General features: G+C 35.3%; 1 protein-coding gene across 1 annotated transcript in view; it reads right to left on the bottom strand.

Annotated features, from left to right (window-relative positions):
* The window catches only part of GPR158 (G protein-coupled receptor 158), a 390742-nt gene that overhangs the window by 160201 nt on the left and 212396 nt on the right, over window positions 1-18145 (bottom strand). The window contains exon 3 of the mRNA XM_074324946.2: window positions 12187-12289. Coding sequence (XP_074181047.2) covers window positions 12187-12289 — 103 coding nt within the window. The remainder of the gene's footprint in view (window positions 1-12186; window positions 12290-18145) is intronic.

Raw genomic sequence — 18145 nt, 5'->3', positions numbered from 1 at the left:
TTTGTGAGAATAAATCATGATCATATTTCATTCTTTGTGCTCAAAAGTATCACCAGATCAACTCACAAATGTCAAATAGTGAAGTACTATCACGAGAACCTTCCTCTTTAATAACTGCCTTAAAGTTATTTGACTAGGAAAAATCATGAGGTTGAGTGGAGAGAAAACAAAACTGAAAGTCAGAGACCTGATTGCTAAAGCTCAAAACAGCTAAAATCAAAGAGAGAGCTTTCTACATTCTGAATTTCCTGTAGGATTCAAAGCATGATTAATCTTCTTGTTCCAAAAATATTTTACCAATTTATGCTGATAAATTATGTCTCTATCTAGGACAAGAGAATATATGCAGCTAGGAGAAATCATACTATTATTAAATAATAATGGGTTTTTGTTAATCTGCTGAATGGTACTTTATGATGGCTTAAAATTTTAAGTCCCTAAAGGACAGGAGCCATGATTTATACACTCAGAACTGAACATAGTATTTTACACATATTGGATTCTCAGCAAATAATTGCTAATGATGAAAGTGCTCTCTGAAAAGAATAATTTAACTGATCTGTAATACAGCTGTATATTGAAAATAAAATTGAACTCAATAAATCTTTCCTCATGCTCTTAAAGCACTTATGTTTAAGAATTTATTCAAAATGGTATTTCTCAAGATGCTACATACACTCCATTATCTTTCCAAACTAGAAAAATATTTTAGCCATATAAGTTATTACAGGTGTCTTGGGAAAATCTGTTTAGAAATCATCTTGGGTGATCATTTGATTTGGAAATTTCAGATCTGGGCAACTTGAAACATCTACCATGCACAGAATCCCGATCTGCTTTGGTAAGGCTTGAAAATGAAGATGATACTTGGAACTTTCAGATAAAACAAATCCTTCTTGAAGACAAATGACAAATATGAAGAGCTATTAGCTTTGGCAACAGCAGCTTTTCAGTTCATTACATGGATGATCAAGTATTCTGCCTTGAGCATAAATTTAGAGAAGGACATTGGGAGAAGGTTACAGTAGCACCGTAGGACATCTGAGAAAACTAAAACACTCACCTGTAATCATGAGCCTGTCAAGATAAATTGTGACAATTTGGAATGCTATGTTAACCTATTTGCATACTTTAATTTTACTACATTGACATCAGAAAAAACACAAAACCTCCGGACATTTTTTTCCACAAGTATAGTTTTATATTTACATAAACTATTAAAAATATCAACTTAGGAATGGATAAGTAAACCAAGTACATTTACTCAATGGACTTCTATGTAACTATTAAAATAAAGTTGAAGAGAACTATGTATGATGTTGAAAATGAATATAATACCAAGTTTTTAGAAAGATCATATACATACAGATATTCGTATACAAACATAAACTTAAAAAATCAAATGAGAAATAAATTTTCAAATGGCTTTTTAAATTCTACTTTTCTATATATTCCACAGTTTTTTAAATAAATGTGTAATATTTTTATAATAAAAACATAAATATTTTAAAACCATGACCCTCTAGATAGCAATGAATAACAAAGTGAATATTTGCTCCAAATCAGAAAACCCAAAAGACCCAAATTACCCACCAACGCTACAATTATTGAAAAATCTCAGACCTCTGAATTGAAACACAATGTTCTGAAAATTAGGTTTTTGTAGCTTTTAATTTTGAATAATTTGAAATGTACAGAAAAACTACAAGATCAATGCAAAGAAATCCCAAATAAATGGATTAAAAAGATGTAGTGTGTGTGTATTCATATATATATATATATATATATATATATATATATATATATATATATATATATATATATGTAGTATTCACATACACACACACACAATGGAGTTATTATTCAGCTATGAGAAAAGAGGATATCCTGCCATTTGCGACAACATAGATTAACTTTGAGCACATAATGCTAAGTGGGATAAAATCAGACAGAGTAAGCCAAGTTGTGTATGATATCACTTACATATGGAATCTGAAAAAGTCCAACCTGTAAAAAACAGAGAGTAAAATGCTGGTGACCAGTAAATGGGAGATGAATGGGAATAAGACTGATGGTGTTTAAGGGTACAAACTTATAATGAGTAGTAAATAAGCCATAGAGACCTAATATACAGTATAATGAATACAGACAATAATATTGCATTATAATGATATGTGATAAATACTGCTTCAATGACACTCATATTACAATAGGAAAACGCTAAATTTATACCTTAAATTTGCAAAGGTAACATATCAAATTTATCATATAAAAAAAGGAAATCCTATATATTCTTTACCCAGATTCACTAATTATTTACATTCTACAGTATTTATTTATCATTCATATTCCCTTGACAGATTTATTTAAATGTATATTTATAAATTTAAATGTATATTTATAAATGTATATGTATACTACTTTTTCGGGATCATGTCAGAGTAAATGTAAAGATATTGTGTCCCTTTACCCATAAACACTTCAGTTTATGGGTTCTAAGTAAAAAGCATTCTCATACAAAACCACATTATGATTATCAAAGTTGGGAAACTTAATATTGATAGAATATTTTTATGACTAGTCCATATTAAAATGTCATCCATTTTCATGGTAATGTCCTTTGTAGCTATTTTTAATCCATCCAGGATGAAATCCAGGACCATATGTACATTTAGGTGCCACATCTCTAGTCTCTGATCTGGAACATGATTAAGACAATAAAGTATTTTTCCAGTCTTCAAAAAAACTTTTCTGATCAGTTTGTGAGTTCTGATGAGTTTGGTGATGTTTCTGTTTTATAAACTACGAATCAGCAAAATTTTAAGACTGTACCACATAGTAAACATACAACTGTTGAAAAACATTTATTATATGTTAAATGCATATAATAAATATTAAATTGGGTACCTGTATGTTACTGTTGACGACATTGTTTTACGTTGAATAATAAAGTGCAATACTTTACTCTCCCTCATTAACCTAACAAATGGAGATGATTTCTTAGAGAATCCTTCATTTTGTTGTTCTTCGAAACTTCGTACTACTAATTGATATTCTAATAAGATTAGAACAGTTTAACGCTATTAACAATGCCTTTCTAAATATTTCATCCCATTTAGAGATTTTTAAAAATCTTCTATTGAAATAAGTTAGACAATCCAAAATAACCAAAAAATGCAGCGATACAGTTTTAAATAATTTGCACAGACATCCTATCTATCACTTTATTAAATTTGAATTTCAGTTGTCATTCCTATTTAGCCATATCGGTTTCGACAAAAAAGTTCAGCAAATAATAAACTTCATTAAAAGTTGTCCTTATAAATGATGTTAAGTATTAATATCTTAATTTTTTTCCCTCAGGCAATATTATCCTTTTCCTTTGAAGGAAACTGCAACTGAAATTAGAAGGTAACATTAGAAAACTTATGTGGCAAAATTCTATTTGACTGACTACTGCCCAAAAAACCCTTACATTTTGTGTATATTGAGAAATTTTGTCATCTACCATAAAAATCGAAGTGGCAGTTTCATCATTGCAGATGAATACTAGAATTTCCCAGAAATTTTCCTGAAATATACTATTTTTTGTTTTTGTTTTTTTGAACTGAAGATTCATCTGAAGATTTGTTTAATGAACAAATTAAAGGGGGCGCTTTTCTCCCATTCCTCCTTTTTTTGATTAAAAAAAACACATGCATTTTTCTAACCTTTTAAATAGATATTTCCTTGGAATAAATTATAGAAGCATCAAACTGGTAGATCAAAATGTAGCCACATTTTTACGACTTGTGGCACATTGTCAAAATATACCCCAGAAAGTTTTCTTCCTATGTTTTATGGAAGAAAAATACTGAACTCTGATTTAGAAAAGAGTGAATTAAAGTGAGTAGTATAGAGTGAAGCAGAAGTTATATATTTCAGGTCCTCATAGTATAAACATTTAGAAATATCACCATAGTAGTAAGGGTTTTACTGATTAAGATTCTTAATTGGCACCAGTATAAAATTGTGTTTATGTAAGAGCAAAAGCACACAACATTTGGACATTTGAGTGTCTGAATAGAAGTCATGCCTTTAAGGTCCGTTAAACCTTAAAGCTTTTACATTGGACCTATTTAGTAATAATATTGGACAGTGAGTTGCATTTTATTCAGGATTGCGCCCATTTGTTGTTTGGGGGTATTGAAATATGTTCTGGGACGATGTCGGTCTGTCCTGGAAGCTTAGAAACTTCACTTTTTTAATTCACTTTTTTCTCCAGTTGCCAAAAATTGTCTGGCACACAGTGCTCAGTAATATTTTTGACAGATGGAGTTTCAGACATAAATTAATCAACCAGTCGATCAGAGATCCATTCTTAGAGGTGTTGTAGCCCTCAGTGATAAGAATTGATTCTGACACGGGAAAATACAGCCTAGACCTTTGCAAGACCAGCCCCACGTGTCTATATGTCACGACCCCCTCCTCCTTCCATTCCACAAGCATGCAAAAAAAATAAGATGAGTCACAGACAATGAAAACAACTCAGCTGCAAGTAATAAAGTACCAAGTCAGACATGGAGAGTCCAGCATTAGCTCTAGGTACAAATAACATTCATCTGAAATCATTATCAGGGTAAATATCTCCTTCCCTTCCATACACATGTTTGCTTTTTCACTAAAACTGGAGGGAACATATTCATCAATCAATGTTTGGAGTTAAAATGCTACAATGAGCTAACCAGGGGAAGACATATTTGTTATTTGTTATTTCATCTGTTTAGGATGATGAAGTAATCTGTCTCCAGGCTTCAGATAGATAAAATCACATCCAAAAATTAAGTGGAAAAAGGTACATGCACATGAGTAGCTGCAATACACTGAGGAGATTTCTGTACATATTTGGTTCAATATTTATAATACCCACAAGGAGAAGACAGCAGACTGTGGTTATACTTAGATAGTTATACAAAAAGATTCCCATTATTAGGACATGAGTATATATTTGCACATCCTGAAATCAGGATTAGCTAACATACTTTCATACACTTACATCATCAATGGCTAGCTGTAAAAATAGGTTCAAAATGAAGCCCAGTGCAAAATTTGAAAATTTATTATTGTCACTATGTATATAGCTAGAATTTAATCTTTCTTTGCATTTCTATATGTTTACCTATTTTTGACAGATGGAATTTCAGACATAAATTAATCAATAAACCAGTTGATCAGAGATCAATTCTTAGAGGTGTGGCCCTCAGTGATAGGAATTGATTCTGACACAGGAAGATATAGCCTGGACTTCTGCAAGACCAGCCCCATGTGCCTAATTGTCATGACCCCCTTCTCCTTCCAGTCCACAAGCATGAAAAAAAAAAAAAAGATGAGTCACAGACAATGAAAATAACTCAGCTGCAAGTAATAAAGTACCAAGTCAGACATTGAGAGTCCAGCATTAGCTGGACTTATTATATTCACTTTTCTATTGACTCCCAGATTTTTATTTCTTACTAGTGACTTTAGTGGTATATTTCTTTTAACAAAAAATACCACCTTAGACAGATCTTAGAAATATTCTGATATGAATTGTAAAATTATTAAACATACATGGATTTTCTTTTGCCTATAGACAACTTATTCATTCAATCACCACAATGCCCAATATATAAGTACTATAAATAAAAGGACTAAATTCTCCATATTTGTATTAATATAATAATCATTATAATTTTGGGGATATCATATGTGATCCCACTTACTCCTCACAACTACCAAGCAGATAGATTTCACTGTTCCTGCTGTATGAAGGAAGTCTCAGAATGTATGAAAAACTTGCCCAAGTCTCCTGCTAGTAAGTAGAGACAAGATTCAAATACATCTGTCTGACTCAAAGGCTAGCCTAGTACAAAGAGCCCACCAACTTGCAAATTGTTCCAACTCAACTATTTGGCTTTGTGAACAATTTCCTCTAGAAAAAACACTATGGCCTACTGTGAACACTGGAATCGTTTTCTACTACTGCTGCAACAAATTACCAAAAGCTTGGGCACCTCAAACAACACAAATTTATATTCCTTCTTACATGAACTATAATACAGCTCTATTCCTTCTTATATTTCTGTAGCTCAGAAGTCTGACATGGAGCTCATCGGTCTAAAATCAAGATGTCAGCAGGCCTGTATTTTTTCTAGAGGATGTAGGGGAGACTCCATTTCCTTGCATTTTCCTACATTCCGTGGCTCATGGACCCATTCCTTCATCTTCAAAGCCAGCAATGTAGCCATTTCTCTGACCCTTTTTGTGTCCTCACTTCTGCCTCTGACCACAGTCTGGAAAGATTCTCTGCTTTTCAAGACTCATGTGATTAGACTGGGTCCACCGGATAATCCAGGATAATCTCCTCATCTCAATGTTAATAACTTAATCACATCTGCAAAAAGTCCCTTTGTGCCATGTGAGGTAACACATTCATAGGTTGTGAAAATTGAGATGTGTACATCTTTGGGGGTCCCACTTTTCTGCATACCACAATGAGCTAATGTGTGAATGACTGATAGTCAAATTTCCCTACCAGAGGGTTTTTTTAATATTTGGTGGAAAATGATTGTTAACATAAGTGAAACTCTAATTAGTGGTCTAATAATGTAAAATAATGTAAAAAAATGAACATAATATAAATAAGGAAAAAATCTAATAAAGTAAAATTTCAGCTCATAGGGGAGAAGAAAGACTTTTGGAGAATTGAGGATTGTATTTCAGAACAGGGCCCATTTTAAGAACAAACTGACCTAAAAAAAATGGAGACTTGGAAATATGTTCCTTTGCTGGGAAGTGGAGCAGATACTATGTGAAAAGGATGAAAATGGCAAAATATTTGAGGAAAGTGGTTAACAAAATAAACACAAGCTTCTAAATAATGATCATAAAAATAACAATATTTTTGAGCATATGATATGTACCAACTATTATAATTAGAACTTTACATTCATTACTTCTTTTAATCCTTATAACAATTCTATAAAACAGGTGATGTTATACCAGTTTTATATATGATACAAATGAAGTTTAGGGAAGTTGAATAAATTAGAACAATACAAGTAGCAGAGACAGGATTCAAACCTAAGTCAGATTTATTCCAAAGACCATGCTCCTGATTACTATGTTAAACAATGGTAGAAATTCAGCTGTGAGATTAGCAACTAGGGAAGTCCGACATGGTATGGAGTATGTCCCAAGAGTTAAATTGAACATAGTCAGAGATAAACAAGGTAAATGCGATAGTCAATAGTTCAGGAAGATTGGCAGCACTGGCAACTAACCCCATCTGCCAAACACATTTACTAACTGGATTCTGATCCTCTAAACAGGACAAATGAAAGAAGATACGAAGATTGAAAATTAGCAAAATGACTGAGACAAAAACATAAGCCCTAGCAGTTAGATGGAGAATTTTGCTACTACAACAAAAGTAAAACTGATTATAATTAGGTTTCTACAATATGGCAAAAGTGAACCAGACCACAGGCTTAAACACCAATAGCAAAAGTGATGATGCTGATTATGAGAATCTGATATTCAAGCTCTTTTCATCTGTTCCAAGTTTGGGGTTGGTACTTGAGACTGATACTGGACTTAATCTACCGAAAGCCAAGTATCTCAAGCTTCCCAGCTATGAAACAGAAGATAGGGAGCGTGAGACCCAAGTACAACAAAAAGATGCTTATTGCAGAGATTGTTTTGCTTTGCTAAACAGTTTGCTTACAGCTCAGCATCCCTAGTTTGTACCTGCTTTCAAAGAGCTTCCCTTCTCTTTATTTCAAGACTATATATTATAAAAATGTCTACTTTTTTTGTCTTCCCCCCCCCCCCCATCAATAGCACCAGAGTTGGCAAAGCAGGGATTGTCATTTTTAGGTATGAGCCATTTATAAGTTGAGTTTATCTGGAAATGTACATGAGCTGCAGTCAATCTCAAAGACAAGACAGGTAAGACTGGAAGGCTGGTAATGTGTCTACATAAAAAAGAAAAGAAGTTTCACTGAAGATAGAATTCATACTAAGACAGATGGATTTAAGGAATATGAGCTTGTCATAAGCTTGTATTTCATCAATCTGGAAATGAGCAACCTGGATTTGAAGAGACGGTTACACATAAGTACTGGTTATTCTGAAATACTGCTACTATCCAGATGTCAGATCCTGTTAGTTCTCATATGACCACCAATTTCAAGAGATGTCAGGATAAAAGACTCTGGGCCTTCAGCACAATTTTAAATCTTGTCATTTCAACACTTGTTGGTCTTTACAAGCCCTTTGTTTACTGTGGGCCTAGGTCCAAACAAAGACTTTAAATCACTTCATATTTTAATAGGATTTTTTAAAATAATTTTTTTCAGTTACAGTTGACATTCGATATTATTTTATATTAGTTTCAGATGTAAAGCATCTGATAATTACATAATTTATATAAAATCATATAATTTTATATAATTAACCCCCGATTAGTCTAGTACCCAGATGGCACTATACATAGTTATCACCATATTATTGACTATATTCCCTATGCTGTACTTTAGATTCCTGTGACTATTTTGTAACTACCAATTTGTACTTCTTAATCCCTTCACCTTTTTCACCCTCTCCCCTCTGGCAACCATCAGTTTGTTTTCTGTATATATAAGTCTGTTTCTATTTTGCTTGTTCATTTATTTTGTTCTTTAGATTCACATAGAAGTGAGATCATATGGTATTTATCTTTCTCTGACTTATTTCACTTAGCATAACTTAACAGGATTTTTAACAGTTACACTTACATATTCTCTAACAGATCAGCACTATATCTTAGCTCCTCTACCCAAAAGGGATACAAGGCTAATAGATATGGGCATTTCAGGTCTTTTTCTAGATTTCCAACTATTAAGTAAATTAAGTAAGTTTTATCCCATTTTCTTTATTAGGCAACTAACTTCCCCGTTACCTCTCATTCTCACCTATTCTTCCTATTGCACTTCTCAATGCAGCACTGATTGTTGCAGAATTTTGCTGTCCCATCTTCCTTCTGATCCGTGTAGAATTCATTCTCTAAAAGTTCTAGCTTAAAAAAATTCATCACGCTAATATGATAAAATATGTGCAACAAAGTGCTATTGACCATTGGTGCTTTACATATATCGCTGATGTTTATTTACATATGTGTGTATGTTTTCTGTTTGTTTATTCACTTATTCAACTACATCTATGAACACTTATTAAGTGCCATGTACTGTGCTAATAGTTTTCAAGGTGTTATCTCATTTTGGGGTGTTCAATGCCTTCTTTACCTCTGGCCTCGGAGCTCTACGTGGTCATTCCTTACTTCATGGATACCTCCTCAAGAACAATGAAAACAACTGCCCATATGAACTGCCTAGATACTATGATGAAAATACTTAATATATTAAAGCACAGAGATATGTAGTATAAACTCCAATAATAAACCACAAATATAAAAAAAATATTAGGAGATCCCTTGATAGATGACCCTGGTGAGCTATGATTCATATTCCTGGTCAGATTGTTGTAGTCTTTCTTTAGGACAGGGAGTGAATAATGTTGGCTTTTCATGCAATTTGACAAGACCATCAGGAAAGATATTGTGGTCAAAGAGCACTTTACTGACTTCAAATTATAACATGTAGCTAGCTTTCTGCTCTGTCATTGCGGAATGTCAGTTCTGGTCAATTATGTGCTGAACCATAGCTGTGACCAAATACAGATCCTCCTTCTGAAAACTGGTCTCTTTTCCATGGCTGCAGTATGTACAACATAGAAATTAGACTTATGCAGATGAGCAGCCTTTTCTTAGAGAGAGTCAGTCCACTGAAAAACACTGGCTTTTAAAATAAGGAAGAAAGTAGGAGTGTGCAAATTAAATAAAGATAAGTTGTTAAAGGTTAACTAGTTCCTCCTGGCAGTGTTATAAGCAAATGTTATAGTCATTCCCTGGTTCTACAATATTTAGATGTCTTATTTCAGTCACATAGTGGGAGCTGAGAACAAATGTGGTGAAACCAGAAACAAAATACCTTCACAGACATACGCTAAAACTTATTCCCTTAATCCTTCAGTGTTGAATCATATGTTATGTCTGGACCATAAATGTGAAGAATGCCAAAGTAGCTCTGGTTTTGCCAGGCTTTGCTATACACACATGCACGCAAGGAAAAGCATCCCCATCCTGACAATGTTATCAACATTGCCAGTGTATCAGTTTTTATTGCTGTAGAATAAATTACTAGAAAGTTAGGGGCTTAAAACACTTATGTATTATGTTGATCAGAGGTCTGGGCACAGTGAAGCTGGGCTGTTTCCTCAGGGGTCACTAGACTGGCCCAGCTGTATTCTCCTCTGGAGCTCAGGGTCCTCTTCCTGTTGGAAGAGTTTGGTTGCTTGCAGTTGTAGAACTGAAGTCCCTGTTTTCTTGCTGGCTTCCTTGAGCACTTAGCTCTTAGTAGCCACCCTCAGATCCTAGCCATGTGGCCCTCTCACAACAAGGTAGTTTATTTCTTCAAAAGCCAGCGCTAGAATCTCTCTCTAATCTACTACTATGGGAAGGAGTCTGATTTAATGCAGTGTAATCACATGTGTTACGATACCATCACCTTTGCTATACAACAGAGCCTAAATAAGGGAGTGACTATCCCCTAGTATTCATAGGCCCCACCCATACTTAAGGGGAGGGCATTGTACAGCGCATATGGGAGCAGAATCTTGAAGGCCATCTTAGAATTATGCCTACAACTATTACTCAGAACATGGACTGAAGTTTGTGAACTGTATGACAAAGGAGAGAGCAAAATGTTACTTACCTCCAGAACCTAGACCTTAAACGTAAACAATCTCAAGAACAAGAATAGTGCTTTTCAAGAGAAAAACAAAAGAACCTATAAATGACCACCAAAATTCCAAAAAAAGGGTACTCAGGTCTCAATCTCAACATATCCTTTGAACTATGCCTAGTAGAGATGCAAATTCCCATACAGACTGACAATAAGGCTGGCAAAGATTTGTGGATGACTATTTAAAAGATGCCTCATTTTTAGCAACACTAAATCTTAATTTCCCATGAAACCATCCCCCTATACCACTATCTCCTTTTTCTTAGTTATTATATCCAATAGCTAGCTGTAAACCAATGTGGTAACAATCCATTCTCTATAGATAGAGTAAAACTCAACATTTAAATTGTAATTTTAACATTTTCTAGAGTAGGAATAAAATAACTAGATGACCAAATTTTGATTCTGGCATATACACCCTGTATAATCACCTCCCCATGAATGTGGTATAGACCTGTAAATATGATAGGATAGTCTCCCCTTTGATTAGATTACATTATATGGTAAAATGATGGGATCGTCACTCCCATGATTACATTATGGTGTGCAAGACTCCATCTAAGCAGACTGGGGAGTTTCTCTTGTTAGCCTTGAAGAAGTAACCTGCAATATTGTGAGAGGACCACATACCTGGCTGGGACTTAAGGAAAGTTTAAGGAGCTGAAAGTAAGCCTAAGCTGACATCTAGTAAGAAAACAGGGACCTCGGGCATAAAGTTGCAAAAAACTGAATTCTGTCAATGGCCTGAATGAGCTTGAAAGAAAATCCTGAGCTTCAGATCACATCACATCTCAGGTGACACCTGATTTTGGCCTGGTGAGACCCTGAGCACAGGACCTGGCTAACACCAGACTGGAAGGCTAACTAATGAAAACTGTGTGATAATAAATTTGGGTTCCTTTAAGCTGTTAACTTTGTGGTAATTCTTTATGCAGCACAGAAAACTGTGCTGTGCATATATAAGCACAGAAAACTGCATATATAAACAAATAGGTAAATAAAATAAACAAACTAGCAAAATTAGTTTTACAAACTTTCTGCAGCAAGAGCTCTCAATTTTAAAACCCAATTGGTTTTAACAAGTAGCTACAAAATTTTCAGACTTTAAAATGTATTTAAAACTTATACCTGAAATAAACACAGTTTTTTAGGTACTCCAGAGTATTGTAGATGAAAAACCAAAGCATAAACTCCTTAAGTTATGAAAAAATGCCAAACCAGTGGTGATTTAACCATGTAACTCCAACAAGTTAAAAGAAGATCTGACTATCTAATAATGGTAGCTATTATGTGTATTCAGATATATAAAGAAGAAAAGAGCACTTACTCTGAGAATTGTTCACTGAGAAGACTTGAGGGTGATAGAATCCTGCTTTGCAAATGCACCGATAGGCTCCAAGCACAAATCCTAGGCCTTTAATTGGCATACACTGTAAAAAAGAAAAGACAGCAAGATAGTTGATCAGAGTTTATGTCACAATATAAAGACCTACAGATATCCATCACTGTAAATAGTAACAGAAATAACACATTTTCCAGAAATCAAGTATCTCTTTTTTGAATTTTTATTTTAGGTTTTTTTGCCAATAGCCATTTTTCAGAAGTAGCAAATTGAATTTCTTTTCCAAATACATGCCATTACAGCTGCAGTTACCATACATCTTTAACTCATTTGGTAGCCATAGGGAGTAATTACTAGACATAGTTTTTGTCTTTAATGCTTCACACAACATCTTCTTGCTTTAAAAGATATTTCCAAAGCCTATAAAAATATTTTTAAAGTGATTCCATGTTAAATATTTCTATCAAAGCAAAAGTAGGTAGATAAGTAGATGGATAGATATATAAAATTTGACATGTGGAAATTGCTTTTATGGATTAAATACTATCCTTGGAACACAATAACACAAACTGATGTAATAACAAAACAAAAAAATTATAATGCAAATTTAGAAGAGAAAAAAATAAATTAATGATCCCAAGGGGATATAAAGATGTCTAAAATCTGTTACATAGATAAATGTTCTATATGTACATAAAAAGAAGAAAAACAATGATCATCTTTCCAAACAGGTCACATCAGGAGACATAACAGACATCTCCCAAAACTTAAATTTGGCTTCTTTCAAGACTATCAATTAATGCCAGCAAATTTCAGCTTAACGTACTTCATTTATGAAAATAAAAAAGTACTTACATATAAGATAGTAAGAGCTGATACATGTTCTAAATACACAGATATAGCAAGAAAATCTTTGAAAAAGAACTTTTTAAAAGACCTTTTTGAATATTTTATTTCACTAATACCTCTTTTTCATCCAATACAAATCCAGAGCAAATCCATGACCCAGAGTAAAATAAAAGGACAGTGGCAAGAATGATGGGATAAATTTGTTTGAAGAGAGGGGGATTGATGGCAATGTGTCTTTCACTGTAATAATTTTCTTTTATTTAAACATTCACCATACTTTTTTTTTTTAATAGTTTCAGGTGTACAAAACAATGTCATCGTTAGAAATTTATCATTTATGTCCCTCACACAGTGATAACCCCCATCTACTACCCCTCTGACATCGCATACAGCCATTACATTTCCACTGTCTCTATTCCTAAAGCTGTATTCCACTTTTTGTAACTATATATATATAAAATTGTAGTTGACATTCACTATTGTTTAGCTTCACCATATGTTTTGACCACACCTCATACAATAATGTACTTAGATATTTTGCCTCACTGGAATTTAGGGGTTAATGCTATTCATTGAAACAGCACTGATTCCCAGATAATATGATTCAGCCCTGCAACAGTCACTTAGTTGAGAAATTTAAATGTTTAACTCAAAATGGATTAGAGACCTAAGCATGATGCCTAAAACCATAAATCTCTTAGAAGAAAACACAGGGGAAAAACTTCATTACATTGGACTTAGGAAAAAGTTCTCCGATATGACTCTAAAAGCACAGGCAACAAAAACAAAAACAGGCAAATGGGACTACAACAAACAAAAACTTTTGTGCGTCAAAGAATTCAATCAACAGACATTAAAATTACAGCTAAGTTATAGAACAATCAAGCTGGAGAACCACCTGAAGTCCTCTTGAACAGAAGTTTTATAACTAAGGATACAAAGAAGAAGCCACTTCAAGACTGGTAGGAAAGGCAGAGACTGGAAATGGGCTGGCCCCACACCTCTGTGTAGCAGATGGGAATCAAGAGGGATATCTCAGCCATGGAGGTTCCCTCCAGTCTCCCTAGCCTGGAGAACTGGTGCCAGGAAAAGGAACTCCACAACATCTGGCTGTGAAAAACAGTGGGGATTCCGACCACCTGGGTGGGATGGAAGCCTACAGGAAACCCAGATGTCCTCTTAAACAGCCCGTGCACAGACTCACTCACAGGCAATCACCCTGGGCTCTGGCAGATGGATGGTGACTTAGAGGGTGTTGGAAGCATATGGGGGAAAGACTGAGGTGTGTGACTTCAAAGCGAGGGCTGGAGGGCAGTTGGCATTTTCTCTGTGAGGGGGCCTACTCCGGAGCAGCCAGCATGGCAGGAGCCATCTTTCCTGGGTTGAGCCCTCCCCCACAGGCTAAATATGAATCTGATTGGCCTGGTGAGCTCCACTGCTCCACCCTGGTGAGCGCCTCTGGGACCCCACCACACCCATCTCCCCCAAGGCCTGGGGAACTTTCTCATTAACAGCTAGCCCCACCAGCATTGTACTCTTTCTTGGAAAAATATCAAACTCTGTGGGCCCCAGGCAGGTGGCAACTAGGCTCAGTGTGCTTTGAGACTTTTGCTGAGTAACTCCAGGCTCAGCACTGACACCAAACCAGAGTCTACATTAACCTGGTGATCACAACTCTTCCCACTCTGGTGACTCCCTGAGACCTTGCCTGACACAACACATGTACTGCATGAGGCTTTAGCAGTGGCTGAACCTTAAGAGAGCCGGCAGATAGCAGCAGGCCTTGGGGTGTGCTGGAATTTGTGGGGCTTCCCCAGGGCTGGTATTGGTGGCAATCATCCTCAGTTTGCAGTGTGGCTTCTCTCATGTACCTCCAACTTTAGAACAGGAAGCAAACAACTGCAGATCAATTTGTAGCTCCTATGTAGTCTCCAACAAGTCACAGGCAGGGGGTGACCTGAGCCTGCACTGGAGTGCCTCACAAGAAGGCCCAGAACCAACATACTTGGATGTTGGCTTCAGACCATAGCAGAACACCACCTAATTAACCCCACAAGAAGCAAACACGTAGGGTGGTCTCAAAAGGCACCAGAGCCCGCTGGGTGAATCCCACTCAGTGGAATAAGCTCCCTTCGCAGCAGCCCCTAAGCTGTGGGTGTGGCCATAACTCATAGCCAATCAGCCTGAAGGCCAGTCCCACCCACTGATGTGCCAATAGCAATAAAGGCTCAACTATAAAAGGAGGGCACACACAACCCACACAAGGGACACTCCTGGAGTACCCAGAGCAAGTAACCAGGGAAAATGTGCCAGGGCCCCACAGGGCACTTACTACATAAGGCCACTGTCCAAGCTTGGGAGACATAGAAAATCTACCTAATATATAGAAACAAACACAGAGAGGCAGGCAAACTGAGGAAACAAAGAAATACATCTCAAATGAAAGAACAGGAGAAAACTCCAGAAAAAGAATTAAATGAAATAGAGGCAAGCAACCTAGCAGAGACAGAATTCAAAACAATGGTTATAAGGATGCTCAAGGAACTTAGTGAGAACTTAAACAAAGAGATAGCAAGCATAAAAAACGGACTTAGAAACAATAAAAAAATCACAAACCTTAAACCTGTCAGAAGTGAAGAATACAATAACTGAAATGAACAATGCACTAGAAGGAATCACCCTCAGACTAGATGAAGCAGAAGATTGAATCAGTGATTTGGAAGACAAAATAGCATAAAACATCCAATTGGAACAGCAAATAGAAAAAATAATCTAAAAATGAGGCTAGTTTAAGAGACCTCTAGGACAACAACAAGCGTAACAACATTCGCATCATAGGGGTACCAGAAGCAGAACAGAGAATGCAAGAAAAATAATGACTGAAAACTTTTCTAATCTGACAAAGGAAATAGACATACAAGTCCAGGAAGCACAGAGTCTCAAACAAGATGAACTCAAACCATCCCACACCATGACATATTATAATTAAAATAGCAAAGATTAAAGACAAAGAAAGATTCTTAAAAACAGCAAGAAAAAGTCAACTAGTAACTTATAAGGGAGCCCCCATAAAATTGTCAGCTTATTTATCAACAGAAACTTTGCAGGTCAGAAGGGATTGGCACAAAATATTCAATGTGATGAAAAGCAAGGACCTACAAAGATTACTATACCCAGCAAAGCTATCATTTAAATAAATCAAAGGACAGATAAAGAACTTCCCAGGCAAGAAAAAACTAAAGGAGTTTATCAACACCAAACCAGTATTACAAGGAATGTTAAAGAGACTTCTTTCAGATGAAAAAAAAAAAAATGATCAAAAAGGTGAATAATAAAGTGGCAATAGCTACATATCTATCAACAATTACTTTCAATGTAAATGGATTAAATACTCTACACTCAAAGGCATAAGAGAGCTGATTAGATAATAAGACAATTTCCTTACCTATGATGCCTACAAGAGACGCACTTAAGATGGAAAGACATACACAAACTGAAAGTAAAAGGATAGAAAAAGTTATTTCATGAAAATGAAAAAAAAAAAAAAAAAAAAGCTGAGGTAGCAATACTTACACCAGACAAAACAGGCTTTAAAACAAAGGCTATAACAAGAGACAAAAAAGGACCCAGTAATTCCACTTCTGGGTATTTATCTGAAGAATCCCAAAATGCTACTTCAAGAGGACGTGTGCATATGTTCACTGCAGCATTATTTACAATGACCAAGATGTGGAGGCAGCCTGGATGTCCATCAATGGACAAATGGATAAAGAGGTGGTGGTACCTATATATACAGTGGAAAATTGCTCAGCCATGGAAGGGAATGGGTTCTTGCCATCTGTGGCAGCATGGATAGACCTGGAGGGTATTGTACTGAATAGAGTGTAAGACAGAGAAAGACAGATGCGATGTGATTTCACTTATATGTGGAATCTAAAGAACAAAACACACACACCACACACACACAAACAAAAAACAACCTCATAGATACAGAAAACATTTTGCTAGTCGCCAGATGGGAGGGGGGTTGGGTGTGTGGGTAAAAAAAGGGGAAGAGATTAAGACGTACAAATTGGTTGTTACACAGTAGTCACAGGGATGTAGGGTGTAGCAGAAGAAATATAGCTAATAATATTGTAATAACTATGTATAGTGAAATATGGGTACTAGATTTATCAGGATGATAGATGAGAGGAGGGTGGGGGCAGGTTGAAAAAAGTGAAGGGATTAAGAAGTACAAATTGATAGTTACAAAATAGTCATGGGGATATAAAGTATAGGGAATATAATCAATAACATGGTAATAACTATGTATAATGCAAGGTGGGTACTAGACTAGTCAGGGGAATCACTTCTAAAATTATACAAATGTCTACTGTACACCTGAAATTAATATAATATTGAATTTCACTGTTATGGAAAATTAACAAAGGGGGAGGGAAGATGAAGGGAAATAAGAGGTTCAAACTTCCAGGTATAAAACAAATAAGTTATGGGGATATAATAATAATGTACAGTATAGGAGATATAGTCAATAATATTGTGATAGCATGACACGGTGTCAGGTAGTTGCTGTACTTTTCATGCTGATCACTTCTTTAGGTATTTAATTGTTGAATAATTATTGTGTACCTCTGAAACTAATATAATATTGTATGTTAGCTATATTTGCAATAAAAATCTATAAAAAAAGAAAACAATCAGCAGAGTGAAAAAGCAACCTATTGAATGAGAAAAAAGACTGCAAATACTACAGGCATGACATAGAATCCATCTCAACTCCTGGTAAAAATAATTGCAGAGCAAAGCCTGGCCAACTTGACAGTTAGTAATATTTTGTATGGAGGTACTATTGAGCAGTGGAATGGTTAACATGAAGGCAGAAGGTAAGTCTTATTTGGTATTTAATTGAAACAATGCTTGTACCTAAGGATCACATTTACATACAATTCTGGGGGAAAAAAACTTATTTGAATTGAAAGGAGGCAGCAAAAAAAATGCAAATACAATTCATATAATTCAAAATCCTCTAGAAACGGACCTTTAAATACCTTTTTTGTTTGTTTGTTTTTATTACTTTGTTTTGGAATCTTCC

The sequence above is a fragment of the Rhinolophus sinicus genome, chromosome 1 (assembly GCF_057876585.1).
Source record: "Rhinolophus sinicus isolate RSI-liver-muscle chromosome 1, RSI-T2T, whole genome shotgun sequence".
NCBI classification, from domain to species: Eukaryota; Metazoa; Chordata; class Mammalia; order Chiroptera; family Rhinolophidae; genus Rhinolophus; species Rhinolophus sinicus.
Note: the sequence above shows the minus strand (reverse complement) of the source record. Positions and strands in the feature narration are given on the sequence as shown.